We start from the raw sequence: 19,572 nt of genomic DNA on the forward strand, positions 1-19,572 counted from the left end.
AAGGTACGGAGAAGGACCACCAAAATGATAAAGGCCATGGAACAGCTCTTCTATAAAGAAAAGCCAAAGAGATTAGGGCTATTCAAGCTTGGAAAAGAGACAGCTGAGGGGGGATATGATTGATGTCTACAAAATCGTGAGAGGGCTAGAACTGGTAAATGTGAATCAGTTATTTACTCTTTTGGATAAAACAAGATCTAAGGGGCAAGCCATGAGGTTAGCAAGTAGCACATTTAAAACAAATTGAGTAAAGGAAAATTAGGTCTTACCTTCGATAATTTTCATTCCTGTAGTACCAAGGATCAGTCCAGACTGCTGGGTTATGCCTCCCTTCCAGCAGATGGAGTCAGAGAGAAATTGAAAAGCACCTCCCACATAACCCGGGATGCCACCTGCGATCCCTCAGTATCATTGATATCAAAGCAGAATGAAAGAATGGCCCTTACTACCATTTCCATATATAAACTACTACCATTTCCATGGATTAACAATGCGTAAAAACACGCTATAACAGAACAATGACTAGATCAAGTTAAAAACTGAACTGGAGAACCAGGTAGAATTTGTAAGAACGTACTTTAGAAAGCTCTGCAAAAAGACCCTGATTGGCATAAAAAATCTGTAAAGAGAATAAACAGTTGATTGGACTGTCCTGTATACGGGCGGGCATCTGGACTGATCCTTGGTACTACAGGAACGAAAATTATCGAAGGTAAGAACTAATTTTCCTTTCCCTGTACATACCAGGATCAGTCCAGACTGCTGGGATGTACCCAAGCTGCCCTAAACGGAGTGGGACCTGGAGAGTCCCACGCGAAGCACACTACTGCCAAATGAATCTACCTTGGGATCCCGAACTTCCAACCGGTAGTGTTTAGCAAACGTGTGCAAAGATTTCCACGTAGCCGCCCGACAAATCTCCTGCGGTGAGACACACTGGCTTTCCGCCCACGAAGCCGCTTGAGATCTAAGAGAATGCGCCTTAAGACCGTCTGGCACAGGGCGACCGTTACAAATGTATGCGGAGGCAATAGCATTCTTCAACCATCGGGCGATAATAGTTTTAGAAGCCTTAGCCCCTCTCTTAGGACCGCTCCACAAAACGAAGAGGTGGTTGGACAAACGAAATGGATTAGTGACCTCCAGGTAGCGCAAGAGGACCCTACGGACATCCAACCTCCTCAGATCCCTATCCTCCACCGAGAAGGAAGGCAACTCAACCGATTGGTTGACATGAAAGGCCGACACTATCTTGGGCAGAAAGGAGGGAACTGTGCGAAGCGAAATACCGGAATCAGAAATACGCAAAAAAGGCTCACGACAGGACAAGGCTTGTAACTCAGAAACCCATCTAGCTGAGCAGATAGCTATGAGGAAAACAGCTTTGAGCGTAAAGTCCTTAACCGTCGTTCGCTTTAAAGGCTCAAAAGGGGGCCTGCAAAGACAACGGAGCACTAGGTTCAAACTCCAGGATGGACAGACCGCACGTACAGGCAGTTTCAAGTGTTTGGCCCCTTTCAAAAATCTGACCACATCCGGGTGCACTGCGATGGAAATACCATTAACCTTACCACGAAAGTTGCCCAAGGCCGAAACCTGAACCCTGAGCGAACTATAAGAAAGGCCCTTCCGAAGACCGTCCTGTAAGAAGGACAGAATGTGTGGCACGGTGACAAGCTTGCCGCGCCACACCACGAATCAAAAGCTTTCCATACCCGAACACAGGGAAGAGAAGTAGAAGTCTTGCGGGCACGCAGAAGAGTAGAAATAACTGCCTCCGAGTACCCCTTTTTTCTTAACCGCCGCCTTTCATAAGCCAGGCCGCTAGACAGAATCGATCAGCCTGCTCTAAAAATACTGGACCCTGTTGAAGCAGGCGGTGCAGGTGGTTGAAGTGTAGTGGGCCGTCCACTGCCAGGTTGACCAGATCTGCGAACCACGGTCTTCGAGGCCACTCGGGAGCCACTATAATTACCGGTCCCGGGTGAGACTATATGCGTCGCAGTATCTTTCCGACGAGTGGCCATGGAGGAAACACATAAAGCAGGATGTGTGGTGGCCAGGGTAGAACTAGAGCATCCACCACTTCGGAACCGTGTTCTCTCTGGTGACTGAAGAAACGAGCGGCCTTTGCATTCAGACGAGTCGCCATCAGGTCCAGGCGGGGAACTCCCCAACGTCCCACGATCAATCTCATCGCTTCCTCAGACAGCTCCCATTCCCCGGGATCCAATCGCTGTCGACTGAGGAAGTCCGCTTGAACGTTGTCGACCCCTGCTATGTGACACGCTGCAATCCTGTTCAGGTGGCGTTCCGCCCAGAGCATCAGCTTGTCGGCCTCGGACATGAGTCGACTTCGGGTGCCTACTTGCCTGTTTATGTAGGCCACCGTGGTCGCATTGTCGGACAGAATCCGCACAGCTGTGCTGCGTAACATTGGTAAGAAGCGCTGCAGCGCCAGGCGAACTGCCCTGGTCTCCAATCTGTCGATAGACCACCTGGCTTGCAACAGCGTCCAAAGACCTTGAGCCGACCTTGACCGGCATACCGCCCCCCAGCCGGAGAGGCTGGCATCGGTCATAACTACCACCCACTGGGGACTCTCGAGATTCACTCCCTGTAGCAAGTGAACCGGATTGAGCCACCAGTCCAAACTGGATCTGGCCGGCTCGAGCAGTGGCAAAGGAATCTGGTACTCTTCCGACTTGGGATCCCAACGGGATAGCAGCGCTCTCTGTAAGGGTGGATGCCATATATCCAAGAACCTGCAAATAATCCCATACCACCGGGGAGGGAAGCGATAGTAGGCGCCGCGCTTGAAACATCAACTGGTCCATGCGGGAAACTGGCAGCAAAACTTTGCCTAACAAGGTATCCAATCGAGCTCCCAAAAACTCTATTACCTGGGAGGGGATCAATTGACTCTTGGCATAATTGACCACCCAACCCAAGGAATGAAGACGAGCTACAACCGTACGCACTGCCACCTTGCAGAGTTCTTCCGACTTTGCCCAGATGAGCCAGTCGTCCAAGTAGGGATGAACTAGTATCCCCTCGTGTCTCAAGCTTGCCGCCACCACCACCACCAGCACCTTTGTGAACACTCGGGGAGCGGTCGCTAGACAGAACGGCAGAGCACAAAACTGGTAGTGTTGACCCATTATCATGAACCTCAGAAACCGCTGGTGGTGCTTGTGGATTCCGATGTGAAGATAAGCTTCAGTCAGATCCAAAGAAGCCAAAAACTCTCCTTTGTGGACCGCCGCAATGACCGATCTCAACGTTTCCATACGAAAACGAGGCACCCACAAGGCCTTGTTGACCTGCTTGAGATCCAGAATTGGCCGGAAGGAACAGTCTTTCTTGGGCACCACGAAATATACGGAGTAACGACCGGTCCGACGTTCTGACGGAGGGACCGGCACGACTGCTCCCAGCGCCCTCAAACATGACAGTCTGCAGAACCACCTGCTGCTTGTGTGGTGGTCCGCAAGGGGACACCAGAAAAAGATCCTGGAAGGGATAAGCAAAATCCAAAACGTAACCGCGACTGATAATGTCTAGCACCCACTGGTCCGAAGTAATTTTGACCCATTCCTCTAAGAACAGGGACAGCCGACCCCCGATTTTGGGAAGGGAGGAATGGGCCGGCATCTCTTCATTGAGCTGGTTTGCCGCTGGGAGCAAACGTATGGGTTCCAGCATGCTGAGGCCGTCTGCTTCGAATAAGACCAGGCCTGTGCTCTAGACGCCGGTTGTCTAGCGGTATAGCCGGAAGCACCCCGACCAGGCCTAAAACGGTGCTGTCCCCGAAACCGGCCCCGGTAGCCCCCCCTGTGAGCGGGTTGTCCTGGGCTTATCCTCCGGCAACTTATAAACCTTGTTGTCACCCAAGGCCTTAATGAACTGCTCCAGCTCATCCCCAAACAACAACTTACCCCGAAAAGGAAAGGATCCCAGTTGAGACTTTGACGAGGCGTCCGCCGACCAGTTCCGGAGCCACAACAGATGCCGTGTAGACACCGCTGAGGACATAGTGCGTGCTGAAGTACGTAAAAGGTCATACAGTGCATCCGCCGTATAAGCGATTGCTGATTCCATACAGGCCGCCTGCTCCGCCTCCCCAGGAGGAAGGTCCTGGGCTGTCAACATCTGTTGCACCCAACGCAGCAAGGCCTGCTGCATCATGCTACTGCAGGCCGCCGCCCAAACCCCTAAGGCTGACACCTCAAAAATGCGCTTGAGTAACACCTCCAGTTTCCTATCCTGGAGGTCCTTAAGAGCAGTGCCCCCAATCACCGGAATAGTAGTATGCTTGGCAATGGCCGTGACCGCCGAGTCCACCTTAGGGACTTTAAGAAGATCAATCAACTCAAGAGGGAGGGGATATAACTTTTCCATGGCTCTAGTGACCCTCAATGAGGGCTCCAGGGACTCCCATTCCCGGAACACAATCTGGGAAAGTTTCGGGTGAAAAGGAAAAGTCTGCGGCAGAGCGCATAGACCCGCTAAAGCCGAGTCTCCCGTCGATAACTCTGAAGGCTCCTGGGATAGGGGAAGCTCAAGCTCCTGGAGCACGTGCAAAATTAAAGGGTCCAGCTCCTCTCGTCTGAACAGGCGGAGGACTTGGGGGTCATCTCCTTCCACATGTGTGGTAACGTCCCCCTTGTCACTCAAATCTGGAGCCAAATGGTCCTGTGAGCCTGGATCCACCAGGTCAATCGGGTCCGACAAGTCATCCCCCGGGGAAGGAGGAGGGAAATGTGTATGCACCTTATCCTGACCCCTAGAAAGCTTAGGGATCTTAATGGGACTGGGAGACTGGGTATTCCACTCAGTCTCCGCCTCCAAAAATGCCTTGTGCATTAAAAGTATAAATTTTGATGAAAAAGATTTCTGCCCCTTTAAGGCCCCCCCCCCCCCCCCCCCCCCGATGGAGGAACCAGGGGAGGAATCGGGTCTCCGGGCAATTCGCGCGGTCTATGCGGCGGGGACAGCGGAGGAGGGAGATCCTCTCCCTCCTCAGAGTCTTCTGCATCCCCCTCTGATGCCAACAAAATGGCCGCCGCTCCCGCGCGAATCGGTAGCGGCCCAGACCTCGATCCCTTGGCCTCGTGCGCGCTGCGCGACTTTTTTCGCCGTGTTGTGACCGCCCCCCCCCCGTGCCGGATCGGGCCGTCGCGAAGGCCCCTCGCCCCCGGGGAGGCACCGGGAGCAGAGGCCTTCACGAGAGAGCCGAAGCCCCGGCTCTCCACAAGACTGACAGGCCGTTCCCTCTGGGCATTCTGTAGCAGCAGCTGGGTGGAAAATCCACCCCTTCCGGAGGCCGGGAGATGGACAGGCACAGCTGAGGTAAGAACAGCTTGAAATTAAATAAAAAACCCGACGTTGCCGTTCAGTAACTTTCTTTTTTTTTTTTTTTTTTTTTGAAAACTCAGCCTCAAGGAGGAAGGCACTGACAAAGAAATAGGAGACTCAGAGGAATTAGTACCTCTCTGAGAGAGGGGGAGAGTGACCAGCCCACCAGTAAATCCTCCCCCTCTGCTCACCGGGCTAGGGCAGAGAAAAGCTCCGGGGATGGGCTATAGGGCAATACCCTGCCTTGCCTGTCCCAATCTAGCTGCACTAGAGAGAAGTAAGAAAATAGCAAACCTTTTTTTTTTTTTTTTTTTTTAAATGATCTAGCCAAAAGTTCTAAATCTCCTAACTTTATTATTATTATTTTTTTTTTCAAACTTGGTGGGGCAAGGCCACAGAAATTTAGAGATCAGGACCGCAGGTTATGCCTCTCAATCTGCTGGAGTCAGAGAAGATACTGAGGGATCGCAGGTGGCACCCCGGGTTATGTGGGAGGTGCTTTTCAATTTCTCTCTGACTTCATCTGCTGGAAGGGAGGCATAACCCAGCAGTCTGGACTGATCCTGGTACGTACAGGGAAATTATTTTTCACTCAACTCACCATTAAGCTCTGGAATTCATTACCAGAGCATCTGGTTAAGGTAGTTAGCATAGCTGGGTTTAAAAAAGGTTTGGAAAAGTTTCTGCAGCAGAAGTCCATAAACTGTTATTAATCAATAGGGTTTGTTGCCAGCATGGGATCTATTTAATGTTTCGGTATTTAAAGGTACTTGTGACTTGTATTGGCCATTGTTGGAAACCATTGATGGACCCTTGGTCTGACCCAGTGTGGCATAGCTTATGTTCTTATGCTCTATTTTCTTATGTATTTTCAAATTGTGAAGGAACTCAAATATAGTGTGCTGAATATTTTCCTAAAATAATTATTTACTTGGAATGGAATACCAAGTTAAAGCTGAAATATATATCAAGTGTTCTTAATTAGATAAAGATTAACTATATTGGTGAAAATTAAGAGCCCAGGTGATATTCTCATCTATACTTCTAGTCAAGGGTAGAAGCATGGGGACAGACATCCTAGAGACAAATACTGCTGTGTGAATGATGTCCACAAGGTTTTGGTTTCTTAGATCATGGTCTTATATCTAATGACAAAAACATGCTCCACATGGAGGAGTAGCCTAGTATTTAGAGCAGCAGGCTAGGAACCAGACGACCAGGGTTCAAGTCCCACTGTTGCTCCTTGTGACCTTGGGCAAGTCACTTTACCCTCCATTGCCTCAGGTACAAACTTAGATTGTGAGCCCTCTGGGGAAAGGAAATTACCTACAGTACCTGAATGTAATCTGCTTGGACGTGCTTAAAAAAGTGCAAAAAGCGGAATATAAAAAATACCAATAAATAAAATAAACATGTGAGGAGAGCTTAAGAACATGCCATACTGGGTCAGACCAACCAAGGGTCCATCAAGCCCAACATCCTGTTTCCAACAGTGGCTAATCCAGGCTGCAAGTACCCAAAAACTAAGTCTATCCCATGCTACTGATGGCTATTTTCTAAGTCAGCTTGATTAATAGCAAGTAATGGACTTCTCCTCCAAGAACTTATCCCAACCTTTTTTAAACCCAGCTACACTAACTGCATTAACCACATCCTCTGGCAAAAAATTCCAGAGCTTAACTGTGCGTTGAGAGAAAAAGAATTTTCTCCCATTAGTTTTAAATGTGCTACTTGCTAACTTCATGGAGTGCCCCCTAGTCCTTCTAGTATCCGAAAGAGTAAATAACCAATTCACATTTACCCATTCTAGACCTCTCATGATTTTAAACATCTCTATCATATCCCCCCCTCAGCCGTCTCTTCTCCAAGCTGAACAGTCCTAACCTCTTCAGCCCTTCTTAATAGGGGTGCTGTTCCATCCCCTTTATCATTTTGGTAACTCTTCTCTATACCTTCTCCATCGCAACTATATCTTTTTTGAGATGCGGCAACCAGAACTGTACACAGTATTCAAGGTGTGGTCTCAACACGGAGAACATAACATAAGAATATAAGAAATTGCCATGCTGGGTAGACCAAGGGTCCATCAAGCCCAGCATCCTGTTTCCAACAGAGGCCAAACCAGGCCACAAGAACTTGGCAATTACCCAAACACTAAGAAGATCCCATGCTACTGATGCAACTAATGATAGAAAAAAATGCCTTAATAGGTAATACGAATGAACAATTGCACACAAAAAACATATCCACCACAATTTATAATAGTATTTTAAGGGACCTTCATATCATCCCCTTACTTTGACATCTTTTAGAGCCTTGCGTAATGCTCTATTGATGAATCAAAGGGGTATTCCTTTTAATCATTGGTCCAACATTTTTAATAATTTTTTAAAATTATTTTTGCAAAAGATTTTTGAATGTTAAAAAGCGCACTACTTCCCCGTTTCGTTGAAATTAATTCATGCCCAACACGGTACCATGTTTCGCAATCTGCTGTTTCAGGGGCTAGAATCAGCATGTACTCAATCCGAGATATTTTCTCTGTATTCAGTCACAATTTACTCTTCCGAAATACAACAAATATACACTTTGGACTTTCCTAATCGTTTGGTGAGACTCTAAACAGACAAGACTTACATAGACTGAAAAAGTCAATAGTCTCTTTTTCTTGCATTTTTACCTGCCACAGGTTTGGCGTCTTCAACTAAGGCGCCAAAATGAACTCTCTAAATTTTCTCTTTAAATTTTTCACGTGATGACGTGAACACGGTGCTCTACTCGGGCCGATCATCACGTGAAAAATTTAAAGAGTTAATTTTGGCGCCATAGTTGAAGACGCCGAACCTGTGGCGGGTAAAATGCAAGAAAAAGAGACGATCAACTTTCAGTCAATGTAAGTCTTGTCTGTTTGGACTTTCCTAATCATTTGGTGAGACCCTAAAGTGTATATTTGTTGTGAGAGAGAAAAAAAAGTACCAGTCCAAGTACAGATCCCTGAGGCACTCCACTGTTTACCCTTTTCCACTGAGAAATCTGACCATTTAATCCTACTCTCTGTTTCCTGTCTTTTAACCAGTTTGTAATCCACGAAAGGACATCACCTCCTATCCCATGACTTTTTAGTTTTCATAGAAGCCTCTCATGAGGGACTTTGTCAAACGCCTGCTGAAAATCCAAATACACTACATCTACCGGTTCACCTTTATCCACGTGTTTATTAACCCCTTCAAAAAATATGAAGCAAATATGTTAGGCAAGACTTCCCTTGGGTAAATCCATGTTGACTGCGTTCCATTAAACCATGTCTTTCTATATGCTCTACGATTTTGATCTTGAGAATAGTTTCCACTATACAGAGGCATTATGACATTTTCCATTTTATTTACCATTCCCTTCCAAATTCTTAACATTGTTTGTTTTGACTGACGCAGCGCACTGAGCCGATGATTTCAATATATTATCCACTATGATGCCTAAATCTCTTTCCTGCATGGTAACTCCTAATATGGAACCTAACATCGTGTAACTATAGCATGGGTTATCTTTCCCTATATGCATCACCTTGCACTTATCCACATGAAATTTCATCTGTCATTTGGATGCCCAATTTTCCAGTCTCGCAAGGTCCTCCTGCAATGTATCACAATCTGCTTGTGATTTAACTACTCTAAATAATTTTGTATCATCTGCAAATTTGATTACCTTACTAGTATTCCTTTCCAGATCATTAATAAATATATTGAAAAGCACGGGTCCCAGTACAAATGCCTGATGCACTCCACTGCCCACCCCCCTCCACTGAGACCATTGTCCATTTAATCCTCTTTGTTTCCTGTCTTTTAACCAGTTTATAATCCATGAAAGGACATCAGTTTTTACTTTTCCTAGAAGCCTCTCACGTGGAACTGTCAAACACCTTCTGAAAATCCAAATATACTACATCTACCGGTTCACCTTTATCTACATGTTTATTAACCCCTTTAAAAAAGTGAAGCAGATTTGTCAGGCAAGATTTGCCTTGGGTAAAGCCATGTTGACTTTGTTCCAATAAACCATGCCTTTCCATATCTTCTCTGATTTTGATCTTTAGAACACTTTCCACTATTTTTCTGGCACTGAAGCTAGGCTACCTGGTCTATAGTTTCGTGGATTGCTCCTGGAGCCCTTTTTAAATATTGGGATTACATTAGCTACCCTCCAGTCTTCAGGTACAATGAATGATTTTACTGATAGGTTACCAATTTTTACTAATAGATCAGAAATTTCATTTTTGAGTTCCTTCAGAACCCTGGGGTGTATACCATCCAGTCCAGGTGATTTACAACTCTTCACTTTGTCAATCAGGCCTACCACATCTTCTAGATTTACTGTAATCCATTTGAACCATTACCCATGAAACCCTTTGATCATCTAACAGTCCAACTCACTCCCTCGCAGGCTTTCAGATTTGGATAAATTTTAAAAAGTTTTTACTTGAGTTTTTGCCTCTACAGCCAACTTCTTTTCAAATTCTCTTAGCATGCCTTATCAATGACTTACATTTAACTTGTCAGTGCTTATGCTTTATCCTATTGTTCTGTTGTATCCTTTTTCTAATTTTTGAATGAAGTCTTCTGGCTAAATTAGCCTCTTTCACCTCACCTTTTAACTACGTTGGTAACCGTTTCGCCTTCCTTCCACCTTTCTTAATATGTGGAATGCATATGGACTGCGCCTCTAGGACTGTATTTTTAAACAATGTCCAAGCCTGTTGAACACTTTTAACCTTTGCAGCTGCATCTTTCAGTTTTTTTCTATTTTCCTCATTTTATCAAAGTATCCCTTTGGAAAGTTTAGTGTTAGGGCTGCAGATTTACTTATTGTCCCCCTTCCAGTTATTAGTTTAAATTTGATCATGTTATGATCACTGTTGCCAAGTGGCCCCACCACTGGATTTGAAAGGAGTTAACAGGTGCCTCAAGAGTCCCATGTTTTCGAATGGAGATCCTACATTCAGTGAAATGGGAGGTATTGTTTGTTGAGGTATCTGTAAAGTTTGTATTAAATATTCTTTAAATATATCCAATGGTGAAATTAAATCATGTTTTGGAAAATTTAACACTCAAATTTAGATATTTTAATTAATTTTCGATGGCCTCTAGCCTTTTATCATATAATATCTCAGTCTTTGTCAGTCTTTGATGACAACTTTCCAATTTGTTCACTCTCACTTCCATCTGGTGTCTTTCTAAGTCAGATTTTTTAATGGATGTCTCAATATTTATAAAATGCTGATTAGACTCTTATTTTAGTTAAATTTACAATCGCTACTTCTAGTGATTTTACAGCGGACCAGAGGGAATCCGAAGTAATGACTGCAGGTTTTTCCAATTGCAATGAAATATTACCGTCAATTCTCGACTCTCATTGTCCCTCTTTAGCCTGGTCTCCTCCACTTATCCCCTTATACAATTCTAAGAAATCTGGAAGAATTTCTTGAGATGGTGGAGGAGTTTTTGGGGCCCCGGAACTCAAAGATGCTTCAGCCGGAAGAGCAGGCATCCGCTCTAAGCCAGACTCTTCAATAGCCTTATTCACCGGATCATTACTAGACGCAGGTGAAAAGAAGGCAGATATCTGAAGTTGGGAAGGCTCCGATAAGGGAGATGATGTAATGACCTCCCTGATTTTAACCTTCCTTTTTGTATGTGGCATGGTTTGGAAAATTCAAAAAGAAGAAATGCCCCAGATACCGAAGCACCCCCTTCACAGCAATCTTAAGTAAAAAAACTTCCTTCCTGGATGGAGGTTTAGGAGCAGGATATGAAATAATTAAGAAGAATTCTTTACTTACAATTTATTCCGGGGGGTTAAGTCCAAGGTCAATAAACTTTCTTTATGCAAATCTCAAACAAAGCCGCGTGCCCCTCTGGCGCAAGTGGCTGCGTCGATGCGCCGCAGGGGGCTGGCTTTTAAGCTGTAGCCAGTCACCCTGTTGATGATGTCGGCGCTAAGGAAACGTCTCGCTGTGATTCGTTGGGGGCCGGGAAGCAGCACATCACCCCTTTTCTTGCCGTCAGCGGTCCAAAAAAACAGGTATTGATCGATATCCTTGCTCCACCACCTCATCGTTATGTTTCTTATTGGTAAACTTTATATGTTAAAATTTGCAAATGGCCATGTATATGTTTATCAAGGTATTCTTGGTTGTAATGTTTAAAACCTGAATAAATAAAAAAGTCATGGGATAGGTGGCGATGTCCTTTCGTGGATTACAAACTGGCTAAAAGACAGGAAACAGAGTAGGATTAAATGGACAATTTTCTCAGTGGAAGGGAGTGGGCAGTGGAGTGTCTCAGGGATCTGTACTGGGACCTGTACTTTTCAATATATTTATAAATGATCTGGAAAGAAATACCAGTGAGGTAATCAAATTTGCAGATATAAAATTATTCAGAGTAGTTAAATCACAAGCAGATTGTGATAAATTGCAGGAAGACCTTGTGATACTGAAAAATTGGGCATCCAAATGGCAGATGAAATTTAATGTGGATAAGTGCAAGGTGATGCATTATAGGGAAAAATAACCGATGCTATAGTTACACAATGTTAGGTTCTATATTAGGAGCTACTACCCAAGAAAGTGATCTAGGCGTCATAGTGGATAACACATTGAAATCGTTGGTTCAGTGTGCTGTGGCAGTCAAAAAAGCAAACAGAATGTTGGGAATTATTAGAAAGGGAATGATGAATAAAATGGAAAATGTCATAATGCCTCTGTATCGCTCCATGGTGAGACCGCACCTTGAATACTGTGTACAATTCTGGTCGCTGCATCTCAAAAAAAAGATGTAGTTGCGATGGAGAAGGTACAGAGAAGGGCGACCAAAATAATAAAGGGGATGGAACAGCTCCCCTATGAGGAAAGACTAAAGAGGTTACGACTTTTCAGCTTGGAGAAGAGATGGCTGAGGGGGGATATGATAGAGGTGTTTAAAATCATGAGAGGTCTAGAACGGGTAAATGTGAATTGGTTATTTACTCTTTCGGATAATAGAAGGACTAGGAGGCACTCCATGAACATAAGAACATAAGAAATTGCCATTCTGGTTCAGACCAAGAGTCCATCAAGTTAGCATGTGGCACATTTAATACTAATTGGAGAAAGTTCTTTTTCACTCAATGCACAATTAAATTCCGGAATTTGATGCCAGGGGATGTGGTTAGTGTAGCTGGGTTTAAAAAAGGATTGGATAAGTTCTTGGAGGAGAAGTCCATTCCCTGCTATTACTTAAGTTGACCTAGAAAATAGACACTGCTATTACTAGCAACAGTAACATGGGATAGACTTAGTTTTTGGGAACTTGCCAGGTTCTTATGGCCTGGATTGGCCATTGTTGGAGACAGGATGCTGGGCTTGATGGATCCTTGGTCTGACCCAGTAAGGCATGTTCTTATGTATATGAAGCAAGTTGGATTTTGCTAGACTTTATTTAATTTGCCTTAATTTGTTTAATATTTCAGGGCTTTAGGATTGATTGGGAGGGACTGTAGGGAGATATCTCCTGTTTGGACCAATTATGCACCAATTATGAATCATTATAGCCATGTATAGCATAAATTCTGACAGGCCCAGAACCTGCTACAGCAAGAGGACTTTTACCCAGGTGAACTTTAAACTGCCTTGCATCAGTGGAAACTAGAGGCCTTGTTCTAAAGCAGTATAGGAGGACTTATCAGATGAGCCTGTTTGTCAGTTCCCGTGCAAATAAAGAAAGCAGACAGAAGAGACAATATGACTTAAGATCCTAAGCAAGTGTCAGGGACAGAGACCCACCTTTGCAAAGGGGGGCAGCCGGAGACAGTGCTGACACTGCTTGGTATGCCAACGTGGCAGGACCCCTCCCGAAGAAATGAAGGAGGAAAAATGACCTGCAATGCAGCAAGAGACCATGAGGCACGAGGGTATGCATGAGCTTATGCATATTTATCAGCTGGGAAGTATAAGGTAGGGGGGCAAGGAGGCAAGAAGGCGTAAAGAAATGAAAAAACCATCTCCTGGTATAGCGACCCAGAAACCAAAAAGGGAGCAGGGAGGTGAGGCATGGACCTCTGGAGGAGCCCAAATCCTGAATGCAAAACTGGGGAGAAAATCCTGAGTGAGAACCTGTGCTGAAATGTTCCTGGAAGTGAAAGGAGTGTCCAAGACTGATCAGATTTCCCTGCTATCCCGAAGGGTGAGAACCAGCCCTGTCTGCTCTGCCAGCCAAAAGAGGAAACAAGCCTCTCCCCTGCCCACGCTCTCCAGCACTCCAGCCGGCACCTGCTTCAGAGATGAACAGAGGAATCACCTGAACACTGGAATCAGGGGTAAGTTAGCCACAAGTATTCATATGATAAGCAGGCTAAGGTTTATGGCATGTTTTACAGAACGTTCTTTAGAGACAACTGGTGCTTAGTAGAAAGGATGTTAAAGATAGGTATTGTTATTTTCTAAATGCAGGTCCTTCCAAATCTAATAAAAGTATATTTTCAAGGAGTATACATGGTGTTTTTTCCCTGACATACAATCGCAAGGCAGGTGGGAAGGCAGCTAGCAGTGTCTTGTAGCAGACTAATCCCTGCACTCCCCAACCGGCCTATAGGACATTTAGTATGTTAGTTCTTCCCTAGTGAGAGTGGGAACTTGTTTTACGGTTTTATTTTAAATGATATTTTATGTTTTATAATGTAAATTGATTATGCCATTTTAGTTTCATATAAACTACTTATTGCAAGTCATCCTATTTTAGCCTTAGCTTTTTAGATTTGTTAGAAGATATACAGCTCCATTCTTCATAAGAGAAGGGGCACTAGGAAGGGCTGCTTTTGTATAAGTTTGGTGACATTTTATGAATTACTGATGCATTTTTTGTTGTAATTTTATGAGAATTTAAATTGATCTTGTTTTGTTATGTATTTAATGATTCACCCTTTATGTTCATATATATTTACTGATTTATTATTGTATTTTGGCTTTTTTTTTTTTTTATTAAGTATTGTAACATTGAGTACTGGTTTTACTAGCAAAAACTTACTATACAATATAATACAATCATACAAATATCTAGCAAGTTTCAATAAGGTACCAGAAGATAGCAATTTCCAATAAATTAGAGGCTCAAAGACAAGGGATCATTATGCATGCAAAAGTAATGCAAGAAAAATTTTTTTTTTAACTTAAACTTTATTGGAAACATGGAATAGACTTCCTATATAGGCAGCAGGAGCCAAAACAATGACCAAATTCAAGAATGCTTGAGATACACACAAGAGGCACCTTAGTGACAGGAGAAGGGTAGAAAGAAAATTGCAGAAACTATAATATAGTTGCATTGGAAAGGGAGTAGAGAAGGGCAACCAAAATGATAAAGGGGATGGAACAGCTCCCCCTTGTAAGGTAAGGCTAAAGAGGTAAGGGTGTTTAGCTTAGAGAAGAGATGGCTAAGGGGTCATATAATAGATGTCTATAAAGTCATGAATGACATAGAATGGGTAAATGTAAATCGATTATTTACTCTTTCAAAAAAAACAAACTAGGAGACACTTAATGAAGATAGTAAGTAGTACATTCATAACAAATCAGAGAAATTTCTTCTTCACTCAACGCAGAATTAAGAGCTGGAATTCATTGCTAGAGAATGTGGTTAAGGCAGCATAACAGTTTAAAAAATGTTTTGGACAAGTTCCTGGAGAAGTTCATAAACTGTTATTAACCAAGCAGACTTAGCAAATAGCCATTGCATGATAGCAGTATGGGATCTATTTACTGTCTGGGATCTTGCTAAGTATTGTGACTTGGATTGGCCACTGGATACCGGACTTGGACCCTCTATCTGATCCATTTCGGCAATTCTTATTTTCTTATACATAGAAGGCAAGTACAAATGGCTTAGATTCATTTTCCAATATATTTAAATGAAACCAGTATGAAAACAAATAGTGCACAAATATATAAACTGAGCACACTTACCTTGCAGATGGTGTACTTAGACAAATGGGGATCTATGAAAAAGAGCAACAAAGGACATTCAGATGCTTTAGGAAAAAACTGCACAAACCATTATATTTTTAAATCTTAGTTCAATCTGACTCCAAATCCAAAGAATACTTTTTATCTATCTCAGTCATGAAAGTACTGATCGATTCTCTTCCAAACTGCACTGAGTTCTCTCTCCCTCAATTCCAACTAGGTATGTGTAATGGTATTTAATGGTGATGATTCACAAGAACTGAAAAAAAAAATTCACGGTGAACCTGAAAGATGAAATACAGCAAACTGACAAAATAAAGAGTAGCAGGTTACTTGGACCTGACTGTGTACATTTCAGAGTTCTGAAAGAACTCCAAAAATGAAACTGCAGACCTATTACTAGTAATTTGTAAACTATCATTAAAATAATCTATTCTTTCTGAAGACTGGAGGGTGGCCAATATAATGACAATTTTTAAAAAAGAATCCAGGATTGATTCAGGAAACTACAGACTGGTTAGTGAGATGTTTGTACTGGAAAAAATGGTAGGAATTATTCTGAGAATGAAATTACAGAACATATAGACAGACATGATTATTGGGACACAGCCAACACTGACTTACCCAAGGAAGTCCTGTCTCACTAATCTGCTATATTTTTTTAAAGGATAAACATAGCGATAATGGTGAGCCAGTGAATATAGTGTATTTGTCAAATGCCTTCTGAAAATCCAAAGTCCTTCATGACAGACTTCTCAAGAAATTAAAATGACATAGGGTAAGAAGCAATATTCTATTGTGAACTGTGAAGTAAGCTAAAAGATGGAAAGTAGAGAGTAGATCTAAATGGTCAGTATTTTCAATGGAGGACAGTAAACTGTGGTGTGCCCAAGGGATTTGTACTGGGACCAGAGCTTTTCAACATATTTATATATGATCTGGGAAAGAGAACGAGTGAGATGATCAAATTTGTAGACCAACAAAATTATTCCAAGTTAAACCACAAGACGATTGCAAGAAACTGCAGGACAACCTTGTGACACTGGGCATCCAAATGGCAGATTAAATGTAATGTTGTAAGTGCCATGTTTCATATAGGGAGAAATAATCCAAACTCAGTTACACAATGTTGGGTTCCACATTAGGAGTCACCACCCAGGAAAGATTGAGATGAAATCGTGGACAATACACTGAAATCCTTGCCTTACTGGCAGCATTGGTAAAAAAGCAAACAGAATGCTAGGAATTAGTAGGAAAGGAATGGAGAATGAAATGAAGAATCTCATAATTCTTCTGTATCACTCCATGGTGCAATTGCACCTAGAGTATTATGTGCAATTCTGATATCCATATCTCAAAAAAAGATATAGCAGAACTAGAAAAGGTGCAGAGAAAGGCAACCAAAACGATAAAAGGGATGGAAAAGCTTCTTTATGAGGAAAGGCTAAAGAGGTTAGGGCTCTTTGGCTTGGAGAAGAGACAGCTGAAGGGAGATATGATAGAGGTTTATAAAATCATGAGTGGACTGGAACAGGTAAATGCAAAGCAGTTTACATATTAGGAGCTACCACCCAGGAAAAAGATCTAGGCATCATAGTGGATAATACTTTAAAATCATTGACTCATTGTGCTGCAGCAGTCAAAAAAGCAAATAGAATGTTAAGAATTATTAGGAAGGAAATGGTTAATAGAACGGAAAATGTCATAATGCCTCTATATCGCTCCATGGTGAGACCGCACCTTGAATACCGTGTACAATTCTGGTCACCGCATCTCAAAAAAGATATAGTTGCGATGGAGAAGGTACAGAGAAGGGCAACCAAAATGATAAAGAGGATGGAACAGCTCCCCTATGAGGAAAGGCTGAAGAGGTTAGGGCTGTTCAGCTTGGAGAAGAGACGGTTGAGGGGGGATATGATAGAGGTCTTTAAGATCATGAGAGGTCTTGAACGAGTAGATGTGACTCGGTTATTTACACTTTCAAATAATAGGAGGACTAGGGGGCATTCCATGAAGTTAGCAAGTAGCACATTTAAGACTAATCGGAGAAATTTCTTTTTCACTCAACGCACAATAAAGCTCTGGAATTTGTTGCCAGAGGATGTGGTTAGTGCAGTTAGTGTAGCTGGGTTCAAAAAAGGTTTGGATAAGTTTTTGGAGGAGAAGTCCATTAATGGCTATTAATCAATTTTACTTAGGGAATAGTCACTGCTATTAACTGCATCAGTAGCATGGGATCTTCTTAGTGTTTGGGTAATTGCCAGGTTCTTGTGGCCTGGTTTTGGCCTCTGTTGGAAACAGGATGCTGGGCTTGATGGACCCTTGATCTGACCCAGCATGGCAATTTCTTATGTTCTTATGATCAGGGGACATGTCATGAAGTTACTAAACTTGGAAAACTGGAGACAGAGAATATGATGAAAATTTAAAAATACATATGTGGAATAGAATAGGTAAATAGGAAATGGTTATTTACTCTTTCAAACACTAGAACTAGGGGACACTCCATGAAACTAGCAACTAAAGAGATTTAAAACAAATCATAGGAAATATTTTTTTCACTCAGTACACAATCATGCCATGGAATCTGTTGCCAGAGAATGTGGTCAAAATAATTAACCTAGTGGGGATCAAAAGAGGGTTGGACAAGTTCCTGATAAAAAAAATTCATAAACACTGATCCGCCAAAGTAGACATGGAAAAGCCAGTGCTTATCCCTAAGAGTGAGATATAAGAAACAACAACTATTGGAGATCTGCCAGGTATTTGTGACCTGGACTTATCACTGTCAGAGACATGATATGCTGGGCTCGATGGACCTTGGTCTGACCCAGCATGGCACTTATGATGTGGAGGATTGGCTGGAGGAAGATAGATTTTCCAATGCACTTATTTAAATTTAAACAAGGAGAAAAACAAGAGTTTTCTCTTAAGCACTCAAAAAGTAGACCAAAAAAGGGAAAGCAGTCAACAGATTTAGTAGCAATATTTCAACAAGCAAACACAGATTACGAAATTCTATTTCAAAAAGCAAGCAGATCTAATTTTGGTAGCTAAAGAAATGGTGGCAGAGAATGCCATCCAAGAATTAAGTGCAGCTGAAGTTTTTTGGACCCATCATTTCATAATGCACGTTTATTTAAGAACATCTACTGGTCGTACCTCCCTGCCCACCTGGGAAACCAGAAAACCTATAGAGGACCAGTTCATTTACCTTTGAGAATTTATTTCTTTCAAACATATAAACCCTCAGAAAATGATATATTGGGTGACCAAGCTGATAGTGCTTGTTGGGCAGTGAATAAGATGGCACCTTTACAGACTGCATATAAAAATTCTCTCTACTTTAGGGTTCCTTGGTTCAAAACCACATCTGCTACTTGCATACACACACAGCTAATCCCCCAAAACACACCCCAAACCCCAAGCATTGCCCAACCCTAACCCACCAAAAAAAACAAAACACTCCTACATTTATCTCCTCAACACACCCCAATATCCCCACACAGACATCCTCTCCACACAATCCCATCCAACTCCACCTATATACTCTTCATGCATCAATACTATCCACTCCCCCAAACACACACCCAACACAGCCACACCGCACACCTACAAATACCCCTTCTACAAATCTATATTGGAAAGCATTCCCGAAGCCAAGCCTCTGCATGCTTTCACTATCTGTTTCAACCTAGGCTATTTAAAAGACTGAAATTCAGTACACCTTCAGCCAGCAGATTGTAGGACAGTGCTGAAGTCACAGTGTTAATATTGATTACTGTAACTTTTTTTTTTTTTTTTTAGGGCTTCTGAACTCAGACTGCTGCTGCTGCCCAGTTAATCAACCACAATCCTTTGACTAGATCACTCTTACTTGAAGGCTCTTCACTGGTTACCTGCTGCCTGAAGGATCATGATTAAGATTAAGTAGTTAGTGATCAAAGTTATAAAAGAGGAGGGTCCAAGTTATTCGAGAAATGTTCTGGAAATCTTGTTACTTCCAATAGAGTATTGTTTTTGGTTTTGTTTTTTTTAAGCTGGGACAAAACTGTGGAATGCCCTCCTGGCTGAAGTTTAAGAAAAAGAATAGTCATTCAGGATAAATATATAGACATTCTTTTGTATTCAGGACTTTGGGCCAGACAACTGATTTTACTATTTTTCTTTGATCATTTATTTTATATTTTGATTGGTTTTTAATTCATTGTAAAATTATATTA

General features: G+C 42.7%; 1 protein-coding gene across 3 annotated transcripts in view; it reads right to left on the bottom strand.

Moving 5' to 3' along the window:
- The window catches only part of GTF3C2 (general transcription factor IIIC subunit 2), a 265,747-nt gene that overhangs the window by 118,611 nt on the left and 127,564 nt on the right, over positions 1-19,572 (bottom strand). For all 3 annotated transcript variants that reach the window (XR_003855599.1, XM_029595224.1, XM_029595225.1), the window contains exon 11: positions 15,350-15,381. Coding sequence is in view for 2 of the 3 variants with exons in the window: in XM_029595224.1 (XP_029451084.1) it covers positions 15,350-15,381 (32 nt within the window). In the remaining variant the exon portion in view is untranslated. The remainder of the gene's footprint in view (positions 1-15,349; positions 15,382-19,572) is intronic.

Source organism: Rhinatrema bivittatum, chromosome 3 (genome assembly GCF_901001135.1).
Source record: "Rhinatrema bivittatum chromosome 3, aRhiBiv1.1, whole genome shotgun sequence".
NCBI classification, from domain to species: Eukaryota; Metazoa; Chordata; class Amphibia; order Gymnophiona; family Rhinatrematidae; genus Rhinatrema; species Rhinatrema bivittatum.